General features: G+C 43.4%; 1 protein-coding gene across 4 annotated transcripts; it reads left to right on the top strand.

Moving 5' to 3' along the window:
• Nucleotides 1-41: 41 nt before the first annotated feature.
• kank1b (KN motif and ankyrin repeat domains 1b) lies at nt 42-15,341 on the top strand. Of its 4 annotated transcripts, none has more exons than XM_031577853.2 (13): nt 42-371; nt 2,831-2,942; nt 3,126-3,212; nt 4,167-6,878; nt 7,088-7,180; nt 7,843-7,945; nt 8,386-8,535; nt 9,216-9,303; nt 12,791-13,010; nt 13,225-13,367; nt 13,559-13,759; nt 14,233-14,331; nt 14,446-15,341. In XM_031577853.2, the coding sequence occupies exons 3-13, from the start codon at nt 3,176-3,178 to the stop codon at nt 14,485-14,487; spliced, it is 3,888 nt and encodes a 1,295-aa protein (XP_031433713.1). In that variant the 5' UTR covers nt 42-371; nt 2,831-2,942; nt 3,126-3,175; the 3' UTR covers nt 14,488-15,341. The 4 variants fall into 4 exon arrangements, with proteins under 4 accessions (XP_031433713.1, XP_031433715.1, XP_031433714.1 ...); XM_031577855.2 differs by having other exon boundaries at nt 2,824-2,942; XM_031577854.2 differs by lacking the exon at nt 2,831-2,942.
• Nucleotides 15,342-17,752: the final 2,411 nt, after the last annotated feature.

The raw sequence follows: 17,752 nt of genomic DNA, 5'->3' as shown, positions 1-17,752 counted from the left end.
AATAATGTCTGTGTGAGGTAACGAATATGGTAATCAGTTATGGGCCCCGAACTGAAATTATTTAGACCATAAAAAGCCATTTTCAATTGCTGGTCGCTGATGTGTTTTTTTTTTTCACCAAGTGCTGAAGTGAGTTGAAATGCATTCATTAATGTTTTAGAGCTTTCTGAAGAGACTACGCAAATACCTGACGCTTATGCGTCATTACGCAGAGTACCTTGGTGGTGTACCTTTGTGCGTCCTTTGCTTGAATGGCTTCGTACACGCAAACTGGGAAGTCAAGGGCTGTTGTTGGAGTTTCCCCAAGGTAGATGTGTGGTTTGATGCGAAGAGACGTATGTGGATAAAGGAAATAGAGACGTTCGTGCAAGGTAAACCTTTTCAAAGTACTGAGTAACCGAATTTCTCAATCGAGTTTTCCTAATGATGATTGCGGACTCCGTACTGATAAATGCTTCTGCAGTAAACTACCTCCTGCTTGAGAATCACCAGACCAGATTCAAGTTCCACTTCATCACGAATCAATATGTTAATTTCCTTCAGTATTTTTTTACGTATCAAGTTGCCAAATTATATATAATTGATTGAAGGATGTTAATGTCCATCATTCTCTATTACGAATGCACAACTAATGTGGCTTTTGCATATGTTAAGAAACTTGTAAAACCATCTTGTGGGTTAATGTTGGTCGTTTGCCTGTTCACTAGTTGCACGTGTTTTCATCGTCCCCCCTGAAATTAGCGCTAGTTTGAAAATGACCAAATGTTGATATACTTAAAAGATACATTTACTGATCACGTACATTTTACTGACAAGCTTTACATGACATTAAATAAGCGGTCTTGATGTATCTCAATTTATGGTGCCAGGCCCCACAGGTGCAGTGTGTAATCCACAGACCGCACAGTGGACCTGGTTGTACCAGGGGGAGCTTAGCTTATTGATCAAAGCACAAGGGGAGGATTTCAGGGCTATTCAAGTGCAGAATGCAGGATTTTGTGGATTTAAGTAAGACATTTGGCCTTAAGAATTTGTTTTGTACTCACCAGGACTTACTGAATGAGCAACATGAACAAAAAACAAGCCTTGTTTTTGTCCTGTTTGACTTTGAACCACTTGGGACAAATGGCCTCTAAATAACCCAGAGCATGTTGATCTCCTCAGTATAAAAAGTTAGGTTATGCCAACAACTAAAATAGTCATCACTGTGTATTGACCCTTCTGAGAGTTGTAAAGATTTTTAAGCAGGTCTGGGTAAAATATTGAACCTATCTGTCATCGTATGTGCTATGAGGGTCTTTAGAAAATGCAATTAAAGTTGGATGTTGGTTTTTGTTAGAAAATGATCTCTGGCGAATATGCAGTTGACAGGAGTTCTCTTCTGTTCAGCAATGCGTGTGCTGTCACTCTCTTGCATGCTTGCCTGTACTCTGCCTATTGTGACACCAGTGCACCCACGTCCGAATGCGCATGCACGTTGCTGTCCGTTGAGTCCCTTGGCCTGGACAAAGCCCCCCACAGAAAGTCTCTCTCAGGTTTCTGATGTCACTCTTTGGGGAAGACAAGGGCTCACCTTGGTTACAGAGTTTCTGTGTGGACCTTTTCAATGATGTGACTGGAGGTGTTTCAGGGAGGGAATCCAAAGAAAGGAAGGAAGAAAGGAATGGACAGAGTTCTAATACTGTTTCTGGATTTTACTATAGGGTCAGACGTGAGTGATTAGATATTCTTGTTGGCTGCAAAGTGTATGGTAATAGCTATATTACCCCATGAACTATGTTCTGTCTCTGTCTTTGAACCCTCTAATTGTTTGTTCTTGTTTGGGGTTCAGGCACATGCTTAAAGCTGACTTTATTCAGAAGCAGCTCAAAAAGGTCAGGGTAGCCCTGGTGAGACCTGTCTTCTCTGTGTGTGGTGTGCTCATGTGCATTGTGTGCTATCTAAAGGGGAAATCCTTGGATTACAGTAGAAGCAACATAAACAACTGTTTAATTATGGGACGATGTGCTTTTGCTAGATGTGCTTCTGGTGTCCTTTGGTTAGTCCTCTTTGTGGGTCAATTATTTACATTGTCAATCAGGCAACTAGCATCTGAGACTATGCCTTGCCATCCAGCATGATCTTCAGTCTGGTTTAGTCTCAGTATATAATTGAAGGTAGGTGAATTGAAGTATGTATAATGTGAATATGGATTGAGGTACATAAAACACTGAAATTCCTCTTTCCTATCGCACCGTCTTCTGTAACTCAACCAGAAAAAGTATTGATTAAAGAATGATTTGATAAAGATTTGATTACTATACATTACTATTGCATTACTACACAGAACAGTTGAGACAACTTCAGCTCAGAGAGTGAGTGGTTCATTCAGTCGAGAGAGAGAGGAGGGGTTTGAAATAGCTCTGGTTTGTGGCCACATTGTTTTGTGTTTTGCAGAGCAGAGGGTTCACTCTCTGCTAGACCAAATGAAATTCCACGCATAGAGACACTTCCTGACCAGCCGAAGAGACTCAACCAAAGTATTTTTTGCCTGTCCAGAAAAGGCACATAGATTGGTCCATATAATTTACTAGCTGTTGCTATGTTAAATGTGTTTTTGCATTTATGTTTTTACTCTGCAATTACTAGCTAGCTTGTGTATATGGCTAGTTTAAATAAGGAGGTTGGGATCACGTTATCCAACCACTTATACTGACTTGTAAGTTTCCACATTTACTGTCCCGCTTTCTCCAGCCTTGTCCAGCTGCCAAGATTTTTAGCTTTGCTGTTGCATAGAGTGCGGTTCAAATATCCTTTGACTCATCATCAGGATGTTCCCTTGAGTTCCCAGGGTATGAGGACAGACCGTCCCAAGACCTGCAGTGCAGCACTACATAGGATCAGGGCACATAGTATGTGTATCTACTGTGTGTACCAAACATGAAAGAGGCAGAGTTCTATGTGTGAGTCTGTCATGATTTTAATTAAGTGCTAATCTAAGCCTGACTCTTAATTCTAGTCTCTGCTTGATGTGTGAGCTGTAGCTGACTATACCTGTTTCAAATCACCCAGTGTTGGGAATGTGCATAGAATACAATCAAAGGGCCTCTGACTAAATCCCTCTCTTATTTTTGTCCATTTCTCAGGTTGTTGTGAAGATGAGATGAGCTGTGGATGATTCGTCTCAGTTTTCCCCATGGCTCACAGCACATATGTTTACCCCAATGGCCCAGGTGGGATGCCCTCGCTCTCTGCTCTAGTTCTCTTTCTTTAAACACCTGACCTCCACACTGCACTCTACTGGATTTAGAACTCATATACTCTGCTGCGCTTCTAAAGGCTATCACTGGTAGGATCATCCATCTGTCTCAGCTAAGGGTAGTCTTTTAGGGGGTTGCTTGACGAGGAGAGTGGGAAGTGTGCTGTGATTGGAGGGCACTGGCAGCCAATCGCTGACTGTGTTGGGTTGGTTAAATCCACTCTGTTGGTGACTTTTTTTCTCCATGTTTGGGGAGAGACGAAGTGGCACTGTTAGTGTGCAGACGAGAGGAAGAAAGTGAAAAGAGCAGAAGAGGGTGGAAAAGTTGAATGCCTGGGATGAACTAAGGATGCTACTGTAGGTTATGATTTGCATCAAATCCATGAGGTAAAAAAAGTTTATACACTTCTCAGCTTTGTCTCAATGTCTCACGCTCACTAACAAAAGATGGCATTGGTGTAAGTTGTTTGGACAGAGGGTATATTTGGCATGTGGAATGCAATTTTTGTATTCCGTAACATAGCTTAATTATTTCAGGCGAAAATTATATATTAGTCTGAATGTTATCTGTATTTGGAATATTGATAATTATCTTTTGTATTTCTGAGAATCACAGGGGCATTTCAATCTTGACTCAAAAATCTTAAAACCCCCAAATCCCCTCTTTCCTCCTTGAAACATGCCATTTTTATTGCCTCCCTTCAAATCTTGTTTTGATCTGAGACGTCTATGTGGGGTGCTTGGGATTCTCATAGACTGCATGCAGTTTGCTCAAGGAAATCATTACACTGTATCTGACTTTAGCTGTTGAATTAACAGCTTTTATGAACACTTAATGTGTGACATGCCATGATCACTCAGCTTATGTCAGCAGTTTAACATGAAAAAAACATTACTGAAATTCATTTTTTTGTGTGTTTCCACTCAGATAACACAGAGTCTGCAGTCAGCACTAAGCACAGTAGTGGTCCGTATTGTGTGGAGACACCATATGGTTACCAGGTTGATTTGGACTTTTTTCAGTACGTGGACAGTATTGAAAGGGCTAACAGTATTCATCGGCTCAGCCTTCAAAGGCGCCTCAGGGCGGCCAATCCCATTTCAGAACCTCAAGACAGACTGGGCCCCGCCCAGTGGACCTCGTCTGAGTCTCTGTCATCTGTGAGCAGCGATGAAGCTCGCCGAGCTTCTTTCTCCTCCTCATCCTCATCCTCATCTTTTATGAGTCGTCGAAGGCCCCCACTCCCTCCTTCCCACTCCTCCCCTTCCCTCATCCCAGCCGGGGGCAATGAAGCCTCTCAGCCGCCCGTTGCTTCTCACAGAGCTCTGGAGGGTAAGCCCCCTACTGCGGCACGCTCCCCTGCTCTCCCCAGGTCTAACCCCCACGTGGAACGCACCTTGCTGGAGACCCGAAGGCGCCTGGAGCAGGAGAAGGCCTCCCTCTCAGCGGCTGCTCCTGAGCCTCATCCTAGGCGCAGGCTTTCCAGCTTCGGGGGCCTTGGTTCCAGCGGCTCCCTCTCCCCGTACACCAGCTGGAAAGCTCTGAATCAGAGCCTGCAAGCTGGTAGTGCTAGGCTGAGCGTTGCTGACCAAGCTGGGCAGGGGATGTCTTCTCTGGGGAGCACAACAGGAGGGTCCCTGAGGCACAGTCCACTGAGCTCTGGCAGGGCCACCCCAGTGACTGGTGTGAGCCCCCTCCATCTGCAAATGGTGCGTGATCAGATGATGGTGGCCCTTAAGAGATTGAAGGAACTGGAGGAGCAAGTGAAGGCCATTCCTGTTCTGCAGGTCAAGATGTCCGTCCTCCAGGAGGAGAAGAGGCAGCTGACCGCTCAGGTGAAGAATCTGAAAGGTGAGGACACGGAGATGGAGGCGGTGTTTCGGAGACGAGCACACAGCACAGGCTCTGCAGAACAGCAGCGCTCCCATCTGAGGAGAGAACGGAAGGCAGAGACCACCGGAGACAATGAAGAGATTTTGAAAACCCTCGCCACCAGTGGTCTGAAGGAGTTCAGCCAACTCACAGCGGAAATGCAAGCTCTGGAGAAAAAAATCAAAGACGCTCGTGTAGAAACACAACATCGGTCGGCCACAAAAGCATCCCACGCCAGAGGGCACAGGTCTGTGGCTGTTGGCGATGACTTGCCAGTAGACGAAATTGTCATCCTCCATCGGAGCTCTAAGAAGGTCACCAAAGACGTGGCCACAGAGGTGAAGCTTGAGACCAGGTCCACCGCAGTGGGAGTGTCTGAGTCCATGCTTGGAGCGTCATCAGCAGAGGCAGAACTGGAATCCCAACAGCACACTATCCACGTCCTGAGAGATAAAGTGCAGCGCTTGGAGGCCGAGCTGAAAGACATGGCTTTGCAGAAGGAGATGGGCCGTCTAAGGAATGAGCTTCGAAATGCGGGAGCCAGGAATCGCTTCGACAAGAGCTCCACGGCCCAACCCTTGACCCACAATGCTGGGTCTCAGACCAGAGCTCAAACACGCAGTCTGGGGGTGGGAAACCACCCTAACATGCGGGACGCCTCCACAGGAGAGCAAGTGCAGAAAGAGGGCTGGGGCATCACTGTGGGTGTGTCATGCAGACCAGAGACACGGTGTGTGGCCACAGGTCACGACACACCTATGGATCACTGGGTAGTATTGGAGAAGGTGGAGACGTGTGAGAAGTGTGTTGGGGATCGGGTTTCCATGTGCAGTCAGAGCGTGAGTTCAGAGATGAGTGTCCGCGAGGCTGGAGTCCTTACGGAGGAGACGATGGAAACCCTTAGCCAGCGGATCAGGAAAGTTGAGCAGCGGACCGTTGGGTGTGGCGACTGCACAGTGGACGTGACCGTGACGGCGCTGAAGACCCTGGTGTCTCGCGGGACACTCACTGAAGCAGCCAAAGGTGTAGATCTGGGCATTATGGTGACTCCGTGCACGGCATCCCAGCGCACCAACACCGCAGTTGACACGGTGTCTCGTTTCACTAGCACCGCAATGGCCTTTGTTATAGAGTCCAGCACCAACACCTCCCTGAACATGACTAAGGAAAAACACACCAACACCATGACCAACCTCACCAGAACGGTTGCCATAGGTGAGGGTAAGGTTAAAGACATGGAGGCAGCGGTGAAAATGCGCTCTATCGGTGTGGGAACGTCAGTACCAAGGGACATGGGTAATCTTCCTCATAGTTCCTCTGCTGCGAAAATAACAACTCGGGACGCAGGGGTGGGGCTTGCTAATGTCCACGAGAACTTTTTGGTGGGCTTAAGAACCAGGAATATTGCATGTGGTCCGTCTCACCTCCCAGACCCCGCTAAGACCAGGAGCATTGGGGTGGGAGAGGGAAGGCTCCGGGATGCATCGGGACACTGGCAGACGTTTGTGCAGGTGACACGCACCCCCCCGCAGCCGCAGCCATCAGCAGTGTTGGAGCCAGGCTTGGATCATTACATCGAGCGCATGCAGAGACTGCTGAAGGAGCAGCAGAGCCTGCTGACGGAGAGCCACAGTGAGCTGGGTGAGGTGATAGCCCAGCCACAGGCTCACTTTACCTCCATCAGTACCCAGCTAGCTAGCACCCTCTCCTGCCTGGACTCGGTAGTGCGGCAGGTGGGCACAGAGGAGCTTCAGTCACAGCACAAAGGTACAAAATATTGAATATACTGCACACTCAAAAATGAATAAATATCTAAAAATGGGTGGTTATGTGGTTCAATCTTAAGAAGGTCCCAGGCAGTGTCTTCTGCCCCTGTCTGATGTAGTTTCCTTTTTTACCTTTAGTTTCTGATTACATAGCTATGGGAGACATGAGGCTTGTGGTCCTTCTCAGTATTTCCTTCTGCAACTTCTCAGGTTCTGGGTCCTGCCCATCCTCTGAAACCACAGAGAAGTCCCCGGGCCGGAAGAAGAACTCTATGGGGGGAAAGAAGTCCTCTGACCTTCTTGGTTGGTTGTTTGTCTCTTTTATACACGCATACATTGCAAGACAGACAGACATCTAGACACATTTTTCCCTATTAAAAGCAAGGAGAGGTGGAGAAAAAGGACAGAAACAACTTTTCTCCTCTATAGATGAGGAAAGACAAACAAAAACAGTCATTGGAAGTGTACTTCTGCAGGCACCTCCTCTGGTTTCTTCTCTGCAAAGGGGTGGAAATAGCATCTTCTGGTTTAAGTGCTGGCTGTCTGAGACCTACACTTAGAATATTTGGGATGGTGTTTGGTTTTGGATGGCTTGATTTTCCTCTGTTGCTGTGGTTTCTGGCACTCACAGACTGAAATCTGACCCATCCCACTGACTTTAGAACAACAAGGAAAACGGCACTAGAAAACTATACTGAGCACTTTTCAGTCGGTGCATAGATTCTCAACCAGGTGTGTTATGTTGGCTCAGAACATCCTAGATTGGTATTTGTGTTTCACAGCTAAGGAGCAGAACTAGATTTGTGTTGTACAGCTTTTTGACACATTGTGGAAGCATGCATATAACGCTCTGATTTTTCTTTCCATGAAAGAGGTATAAGTAACACTGATTATGAAGTTTGTAAATGAGGGACTGACAAAAGAACTGACTTAATGAGAACTACTCTGGGCAATACATCCCCCAGGTCCACCCAGTGATGCTCTGTCACTGAAGCCTATCATTAAGAGGAAAGATGGCCCCCAGGGTTGCCAGGATAGCAGGAAGAAGTTGAAGCTGAAGCCCGCAGGGTGAGTTTGCTGTTCATCCGGCCCCAGACCATTTATTCTTCTCATGGGATCAAAATGTGATCCCCAGTATGCCGATGAGACGTTCCTTTGCTTAACAAAGAACCAGGCCCACACTCTTATATCAGATTCATATAAATAATATATAGGCTATAAATAGTTAAATCTTGTTGAGAAATAAGCTCATGCTATGAAGGATTTGTACCAAAACATCTGCCAAATACAATTATGCATATGTATTGATGGGTCATATAGAAACATCCTTTAATCTGTAAACATTTGATTTATTCTTTTCTGATATCTTTTTCTACCCGCTCACACATTTACCACAGACTATGGGCGCCAGGGATGTTTCTCCTGTGCAACTCGATCCCCTGTACTGTGTTTCTTGTACACTCCAAAGGGCATCCTGTAATGTGATGTAGTTGTGTTGTGTGGAGCAGGCTGGAGAGTATGGCCATGAGTGAGGACTCCTGCTCAGAGGGCAGTGACTCCGATGGAGCAGTGGAACCTCCTGCCATGTCAGCGTGGAGAGGGAGCCGATATGTGGCCGAGGAAAAGAAGAACCCAGGGAAGCTGGAGAGGAGGGAACGGTAGGCAAACCAGCACAGACACACTATAGCCACAGCTCAGACACAACCCTCAGCACTGCAAATGGCCACAGCTCAGACACAAACCTCTCCGTAAAGCAAAATGGTTTGATAAACATTGCCTGATGTCCAGTGTTAATTCCATACTGATATTAAAGTACTAAATTATTTTTTATTCAAAACTAATCGAAAAAAAACATTAGCAGTTTATGGAGGACAATGTCCTTAGGTGGCCATTTTGTCAGCACAAATACTTTAATGTTAACAACTCCAATCCGCAGCACTACTGGCGTTGACCTGCTCAGGGTGAGACTTGATTTTATGTGATGCTGTAACTGGTGAAAGGATTAGTTCTAGCGTCAGCAGCTCTAATCCCCCTCATAGAAATGCACTGCAGCTAGAAGTTAATTCATTATTTATGGGCGGACAGGAATGCTAAAGACATGAATAAAGCAGGTCACCGCTCTGCTGATTTTAAGCCCAGTAGTGTGATGTTGAAAGACTGTCCACATGGATAAGATTTCGATATGGTGTCTGTTCGCTCCAACCATGTACACAGTTGCTCATGTCTATTCACGTCTGTGTGTTTTATACAATCTGTGAAATAGCACAGTATTATATATTGTTTTGTTCCAATTTGATGCAAAATACAACCTATTTAAATACATTTGGTGTATATACAGGTATGAGTTGAGTGACAAGGCCGTGTCAGCATGTCACACACTAAAGGCACATCTGTGTGATGGGAAAACTTTATCCAGCAGGGAGTTGGTGAGTATCACAGATCTCCGTGTGTGGGCGCATTTAAGTGCGTGCATGTATATATGTACAGTGCCCTCCACAATTATTGGCACCCCTAGTGAATATGAGCAAAACAGGCTATAAAAAAATATGTCTTTGCTGTTTATCCTCTTGGTCTTTCACTCAAAATATTCACAAAAATCGTACCTTTTCATTGAAGTAAAACTATTGAAAGAAAAAAAAACTGTTGACATTAAATAAATATTTTTCCCCAAAACATGTGTGCCACAATTATTGGCACCCCTTAATTTAATGTTTTGTGCAGCCTCCCTTTGCCAAGATAACAGCTCTGAGTCTTTTCCTATAATGCGTGATGAGGTTGGTGAACACATGGCACGGGATCTGAGACCATTCCTACATACAGTATCTCTCCAGATCCTTCAGATTCTGAGGTCAACGTTTGTAGACTCGGCTTCAGCTCATCCCACAGATTTTCTATGGGATTTAGGTAGGGGGACTGTGATGGCCATGGCAAAACCTGTATTCTGCGGTCGGTGAACCATTTTTATGTTGATTTTGAGGTGTGCTTCGGATCATTGACCTGCTGGAAGGTCCAACCACAGCCCATTTTAAGCTTACTGGAGGGGGCTGTTAGGTTTTCATTTAATATCTGCTGGTATTTGATGGAGTCCATGATACCATGTATCCTAACAAGATGTCCAGGGCCTTTGGAAGAAAAACAGCCCCACAACATCAAAGATCCGCCACCATACTTCACATTGGGTATGGGGGTCTTTTCTGTATGGCTATCTTTCTGTCTACGCCAAACCCACCTTTGATGTTTGTTGCCAAAAAGCTTTATTTTGGTCTCATCTGACCATATAACTCGCCCCATTGAAAGTCTGACTTACATTTGGCAAACTGTAGGCGCTTTAGTTTGTAGTTGATTGACAGCAGAGGCTTTTTTCTGGCAACCCTCCAAAACAACTTGTGGTGATGTAGGTGGCGTCTGATGGTAGTTTTGGAGACTTTCTGACCCCAAGACTCAACTCACCTCTACAATTCTCCAGCTGTGATCCTTAGAGATTATTTTGCCAGTCGAACCATCCTCCTCACGGTGCGTGGGGTCAATGTACACACACGTCCTCTTCCAGGCTGATTCTTAACATCTCCTGTCGCTTTAAACTTCTTAATTATTTCCATGATAGTGGAAATGGGTATTTTCAACTCTTTAGAGATTTTCTTGTGTCCATTTCTTGATTTGTGCAGCTCCACAACTTTCCGTCGCACATCGTCACTGTGTTCTTGGGTCTTTCCCATAGTGATGAATGACTAATGGAATTTGGCCTGTGTCACCTCATATTTGTACGCCAGTGGAACAGGAAGTCATGGTTGACCTCTTAAGAGTTCCTTATCAAACAGGTGAACTTAAAAATGTAAAACATGACTGGAAATATACTTCAGTTATATTTTAATTATAAGATTTTTCTAGGGGTGCCAATAATTGTGGCACACATGTTTTGGGGAAAAATATTTATTTAAGGTCAACAGTTTTTTTTTCGTTCAATAATTTTACTTCAATGAAAAGGTAAGATTTTTGTGAATATTTTGAGTGAAAGACCAAGAGGATAAACAGCAAAGACATATTTTTCTATAGCCTGTTTTGCTCATATTCACTAGGGGTGCCAATAATTGTGGAGGGCACTGTATGTGGAGTAGGGCTGAACGATTTAGGGAAATAATGTAATTGCGATTTTTCCCCCCAATATTGTGATTGCGATTTAATATGCGATTTTTTTTTTATTTTATCCTAATTATTTTTCCCAACAAATCGTAATGAATGATTTCAATATGACCAACACAATATTAGATACATTTAGTGTAAAATATTATTTCCCACAATTAAAATTTTTATTTAACTGCTCAGTTTATTTAACTGCTCAAGAACAACAAATCGGTGGCTTTGCCACTGTGCATTTAAGTAATTTAAACAAAGTCATTGTAAGAATAAACACAAGGCATGCACTTTTTAAACACTGTGCAAAATGTATCATCTTAAGAAAAAAAAAATTGTTGCGGTTAGAATTGCGTTTTGTCATATCGCGATTAAATCGCAAATGCAATTAATTGTTCAGCCCTAATGTGGGGCAGAGTATGTGTGTTCACGTAGTGTTTTTCATGTAAGGTTTAAGTGGACTTTGCTATTTGTTTGACATTCTACGGCTATATCTGTTCGTTTCTATTCAGCTCAGGTTGTGCTTGGGACTGATGAGGCATATGCTAGGCAGGCTTGATGGCAGGCTTTGGGCGAATGTATCTGATTTAGAATTATGCATTATTTCTGTGTATGTGTATGCTGTATTACACATGTATATGGGACATTTAGTATGTATGATGTGTTAGCAAGAAACTCATGAGCCTGTAAATGAAATGGTAAATGTGAGTGTTTAAGAAAATGTGTTGAGTGAGATCATCCATTTAAGAGGCAGAGCTCTTCTACTGATGTTTGTTTCCCTACTCACTCAATTTGATTGATCACTGCAGGCTAACAGATTACTGTGGCCATGTGTAAAAAAAAAAAAAAAAAAAAAAAACTTTGAATATTTTTTTATTTATAATTCATTTTGATCTTCCTGAAACCATTATGGTTTTGGATGGCGTCCATGTGCCAGACCTTAGTCTGACTCGGAGGAAATGGCTGAATTCTTTTTTTCTTTTTGGTGACTCCTTTTATACTTCCCCTTCCTTGGAATGTGAATGTGCCTCTAATTTTCTTCTAGGCGCTTTTACATTCCAGCAGGGAGGATTTCTGACACATACCCTCTCTGCTTCTCCTCCAGTTTGACAAATGTCTAGGACGTCTACGCTTAACTAGATACATTCATTTGGCAAGTTTTTGATTGGGCAGTATTTTGCAGACGGCTACATACAATGCTGAGCTCCCAGCTCATTATCAGTTGCAGTGGTTAAAGCCATTCGTTCTTTTTGGAGACTAAGACGGAGGCAAAGTGAGGGAGTGAAATGTTTTTGTGGCAACTGGTTTTGTACATCTCCAAACCACCCAGGCAACCCAGCATTTCAGATAGGGCCTCAGTGAAAAAGAGCTTGCATTGTGTGCTATGTTTACCCGCGTTTAGTTCTAGCCTATAATTATGAAATGGCTTCTATTATAAGTTCAAATTGCTTAGTTTTTTTTTTTCATAGAGAAATTACACAGTTGAATGTTTGTCTCAGCATCAACCCTGCCTTTGTGCTCCTTCTCTTTCGCATAAGAAAATCTGTCCAGACTGTCTGTGAGGTTAAAGGATGCAGATTAATTTGTACCCTTTCTTGGTGTTGATGTTTCATGGGTAAAAATGGATATGTAAATACTGAATATGTGAAACCTTTTCTGCCAGTGTGAAATGATGGGGTGTGTCTACGTATGGCCTCTGAATGCACTATTGCATGCTGGTTGGTTTTGTTTGGAAATGATAGACTTCAAATAGCCAACTGTGTTGGTGTGTTTCCTTTATAGCGCTCCTGCTTGAACAGTCTGCAGCAGGAGTGGTTCCGTGTGTCCAGTCAGAAGGCAGCGCAGGCAGGAACTGTGGGGGACTTCCTGTGTGCTGCGCACCGCGTGTCCCCAATGGTGCTGAGTCACGTGGCAAATATGGCCGACGGAAACGGCAACACGGCCCTGCATTACAGTGTCTCGCACTCCAACTTTAATGTGGTCAAGAAACTGCTGGATGCTGGTATGCTGCTCGGAAATACTGCTTTGGGGAGGAAGAGGGAGAGAGATATTGAGTGTTTAAAAAAAAAAAGGAGTCAGTAGTTTTAGTGTTTGTGTTCTAGTGTTTTAGTGTTTGTCCCTGAAGTTGAAGCTGTCAGTGGCGAGAGTTTTGTGTTCCACTCTGAGGTAGATTTTGGCCATTGATGGCATTGACTTGGTCTCATCTCTCCTGCTAGACGTGTGCAATGTGGACCAGCAGAACAAAGCTGGTTATACACCCATCATGCTAGCTGCCCTGGCTGCCGTGGAGACAAAGGAGGACATGGGCGTAGTAGAGGTGCTCTTCTGCAAGGGAGACGTCAATGCCAAGGCCAGCCAGGTGAGACGGAGACGGAACAGCTGGACTCTCAACACCAGATGCTACTTGATTATTCTCATACAAACTCTTATGGAGCCAGTACTCCTACAAAGCCTGCATAGATAGTGTTACCTCACAGGTGCTAATATCTGTGAATGCAACTGCCACTAATGCAAAGCCATTCATTTCTCACTTGTTTGTGTATGCATCAGGCGGGTCAGACGGCTTTGATGCTGGCAGTCAGTCATGGCCGCATGGATATGGTCAGAGCCCTGCTGACCTCAGGGTCCGAGGTCAACATTCAGGATGACGAGGGGTCGACGGCACTGATGTGTTCTAGCGAACACGGCCATGCTGATATTGTGAAGTTGTTGCTGGCTCAGCCTGGCTGTGATGCCACTTTGAGTGACAATGTAAGTGACCAGTCATCCAGTCAGTACTAGTTCTCTCTTTGTTTGTAAATAACTAATGTGTGTGTGTGTGTGTGTGTGTGTGTGTGCATGGATGCATGTCTGTGGGATTTTGAATGATATTTGTGTGTGTGTGTGTGTGTGTGTGTGTGTGTGTGTGTGTGTGTGTGTGTGTGTGTGTGTGTGTGTGTGTGTGTGTGTGTGTGTGTGTGTGTGTGTGTGTGTGTGTGTGTGTGTGTGTGTGTGTGTGTGTGCATGGATGCATGTCTGTGGGATTTTGAATGATATTTGTGTGTGTGTGTGTGTGTGTGTGCATGGATGCATGTCTGTGGGATTTTGAATGATTTGTGTGTGTGTGTGTGCTCATGGATGCATGTCTGTGGGATTTTGAATGATTTGTGTGTGTGTGTGTGTGTGTGTGTGTGTAAGCATTGGATGCATGACTGTGGGATTTTGAATGATTGGCCTAAATTTAGGACGAAAGCACCGCCCTATCCATAGCTCTGGAGGCCGGACATAAAGACATTGCCATGCTGCTGTACGCCCATGTTAACTTCTCCAAGGGTCAAACTCCGGTAGGGTATTATGCACATTCATCATCAGGCACACCTGTCAATACTGTTGACTGTGAATTAGAACATCAGTATAAAGCAGGACCCTTGTGCATGTGTGTGATCCTCTGTTTACAGGGTACTCCACGACTTGGAAACAGACTTCCTCATATTCAGTAGGGAGAAGATGTTTGGCCTAATTGGATGCCAGGAATTCTTCCACATATTTGCTGCTAAATATACTCTCACTGAGTGCAAGATCCATTTGATTGCAAACGTTGTTAGGGCCAGTAATCTTGGACTACAGCTGAACTGCACTCAAAATGATCCATTGATCTTGGACTACACGTAAACTGAACTACACTCAAAATGATCCATTGCTGAACCTAGCAATTCCCATAATGTGCTTAGAATTACATGAAGAATGCACAATGTGTAATGAGCAGTGCATAATTACACATCTGTCATATGAGAATTTGATATGGACCACGTCTACTCCAATTTGTGAAGATAAAAAACTGCCCAGTGTGCAGTCGCATGCTAGCAATAGATGACTGAAGGATGTTTGTCTTGGCACTGAGTCATATCCTTTCATCATTTTTAGCCACCTGGTAGAAGTCATAGTTGCTGGACAAATATACCGCTCTGCCTATTATGCAACTCTTTGTATGTCTGAGGCCACAGAGGGAGATTGGGATTGAGTCCATGCAGTATCTGTGTCCCTTCTCTGCCTGTATCAGGCCATGTCAGGAATGACGGACTGACCTCCTCAGGAGAACAAGTAAAAGCAATAGTAACGTTTTAATGTTTTTCTGTATGTATTTACCCTTTTCGTACTATTTTATATTTTTAATGTGCAGATATTGGATGCAGTAAATAATTCAGCAATTATTAAAGTATATGCATTTATAACTTGTACTTTGTATAGTATAATTTCCTCTCTAGTACAGCCAACTATTTTAAGATTATATTTAGTGAGTTATTTCCTGTAAAGTGTCTTATTCTTACCAAATAATAAAGATTATTTCACTGTACTTTTGTCATTGTGATCTCTTGGAGTGGTGTGGTGTGCTGTAGTGTAGAGGCAGCGCCACCCTCTGGTCATAAGGAAATTGCACACTTTCTGCGTGTGAAGTGTTTGAGCCAGCTAATGGTCATTTTTTTGTACCATTCAAAGCATTACTTTATTATTTTGAGTAAGTAGATTTAGACTGCAAAAACTGTTTCCTAACTTACACAATAACACAAGCATTTTTTTTGTATGTTCATGAGGCTGCTGTAGCCATGTATTGTGTTGTGTATAAGAAACATCAAACATCTATTCAAATATCAAAACTATTCAAATGTATTACATTTATTGATGTCAGTAAAATATGCAGCATTAATAGTGATGATGAAGTATCTTTCAGGAGTAGTTTTGAGGGTGTTCACAGTAGGAAGAAACATCATTATTGTTCGTCTTTTGACTTTTAAGGAAAAGCCATCAGAAACTCCCTATGTGGTGTTCTCACAATCACCGTTTCATGCGCTCTTTCTTTCTATCATGTGCTTCAAAGCTTTAAAAACTCATTTGACATAAAGAACTAAACTTTGTCTATAGATGTCCCATTCCCATGGTTCCAGTGAATGGCTGCATCACTCCTAATGATGTGCTCTGTGCTACTAATCCTTTCTCCATCCTTTACTGCTCCGACTTTCAGTGATGTTCCAAGCAGTCTGTGTCTGTTTTGGCAGTAAATCAACTGTGAACGTTTTGCTCTCATCTCAACTCTGACTGTGGGTGGAAGATTGACACTGACGGATCAAGGCACTCATTGTCAGTCCAGCTTGGTACTTCAACTTGGCATGGTTGTCTGAAACTTTATATATATATATAGACTTTATTACAGGCTCAAGGCCCACATAGTAGATGCACAATACATACAATCAATAAATGACATATAAATACATACAATCATAAATTACATATAAATATACAAGGAAAGAATGTGACATATATATGTGACAACAGTCCTTTTAAAGGGAAACTTTGCGATTCTTCAACCTTGGCCCTATTTTTAGATCTTTTTGGGTCCAAACCTTTAACGATAGAAATCAGTCTGGTATTGAGTTGGATGCTATCACTGGCAAACGCGAAATGGCTATACAATGGAATCCCATGGGGCAAGCATCCATGTCAGTTTTTTTTAAGTGTCTGACAACATGGAAAATATCCCTACAGAGGACAAACCTGTAACTTTAAAGAAACTGGAAAATAAATGACTTTACACTTTCTGTGGTTTAAGTTTCTGTAGAAAATGACCTGTTCTACAGTCCTTTCTAACACTTTATTTACAGTTATTGAGGTAAACAGACAGGTCTGTCTCTGTAGGTATCCTTTCCATGTAGTCAGACACTGATGATTACATTATGATCTTGTCAGTGGAGGGAAAAAAGCGGTTTACTTTGAGGCAGATGCCTGTCCCATGGGATTATATTGTATAGCCATTTTGCAGTTGCCAGTTATAGCATTCTAACTCAATACTGGGCCAATTTTGATAGTTTTGTCCCTATTAAGCATTTGGACCCAAAAAGATGTTTCCTGAGGTTTCCCTTTAAGTGTTCTGCATCTCTGAGTTGCTGAGATATCATGATCCTACAACGAACAGTCCTACATGGAAACTATGTTGAATGGCACTCCACCAGGCAGTCTTTTATGTTTAACCCTAACCACAATACACAGGCTGGAATGTGGACAGAATTCAAGGCATTAGGAGCTCTGAACTGTATTAGCACAGTACAACTCCAAATGATCTGTATTGCTAAACACCCTCTCCACCCAGAAACAGAGAACAGAGATACTGTCCAAGTGCCATAGTGACCAGGACATGGGCAGATGACTGCAAACCATGCTAGGCAATGATCCAAAGAATTGCTGTTTAGAGCCAACCAGTTACTGAGGTAAAGATACACAAAACAAGCAAAGTTGTGCAGTCATGTATATATTACATTCAACAAATGCCATGCCAAGAATGTTCCTGGCGGATTCAAGTGGTCTCTGACACAACAGGACGCAAGAAAGTATTGTAAAAACAGGGAGATGTTGATTTCCCTTTGAGTAAATGGACACAGAATGCCCTTGACCATACATGGGGAGCTCTTGGCAGAGTGACAGTTTTATTTTTGTATTCCAATGTATCTGATAAACAGTCTGAAACTCATTGAATAAATGACTGTGTAAGGCTTCCAAGGGCTTTCTGATGCATTTCTCTCTGTTCTGTACATGTTGTCATTTCTCAGGCGAATGCCCATGCGCTGTCCTTCAGTCACCCTGGTTGTGGGCCTAAAAAGGACACTGATTGATCATGTCACTCCTGGCACCCCACAGTCAGCAATATCAAATGACACACAAGCACTAATAGTGGGATCGACGACATCTTCATTTCATAGAGGACAGAAAGCTGCA

This window comes from Clupea harengus, chromosome 12 (genome assembly GCF_900700415.2).
Source record: "Clupea harengus chromosome 12, Ch_v2.0.2, whole genome shotgun sequence".
Lineage (NCBI taxonomy): Eukaryota > Metazoa > Chordata > Actinopteri > Clupeiformes > Clupeidae > Clupea > Clupea harengus.
Note: the sequence above shows the minus strand (reverse complement) of the source record. Positions and strands in the feature narration are given on the sequence as shown.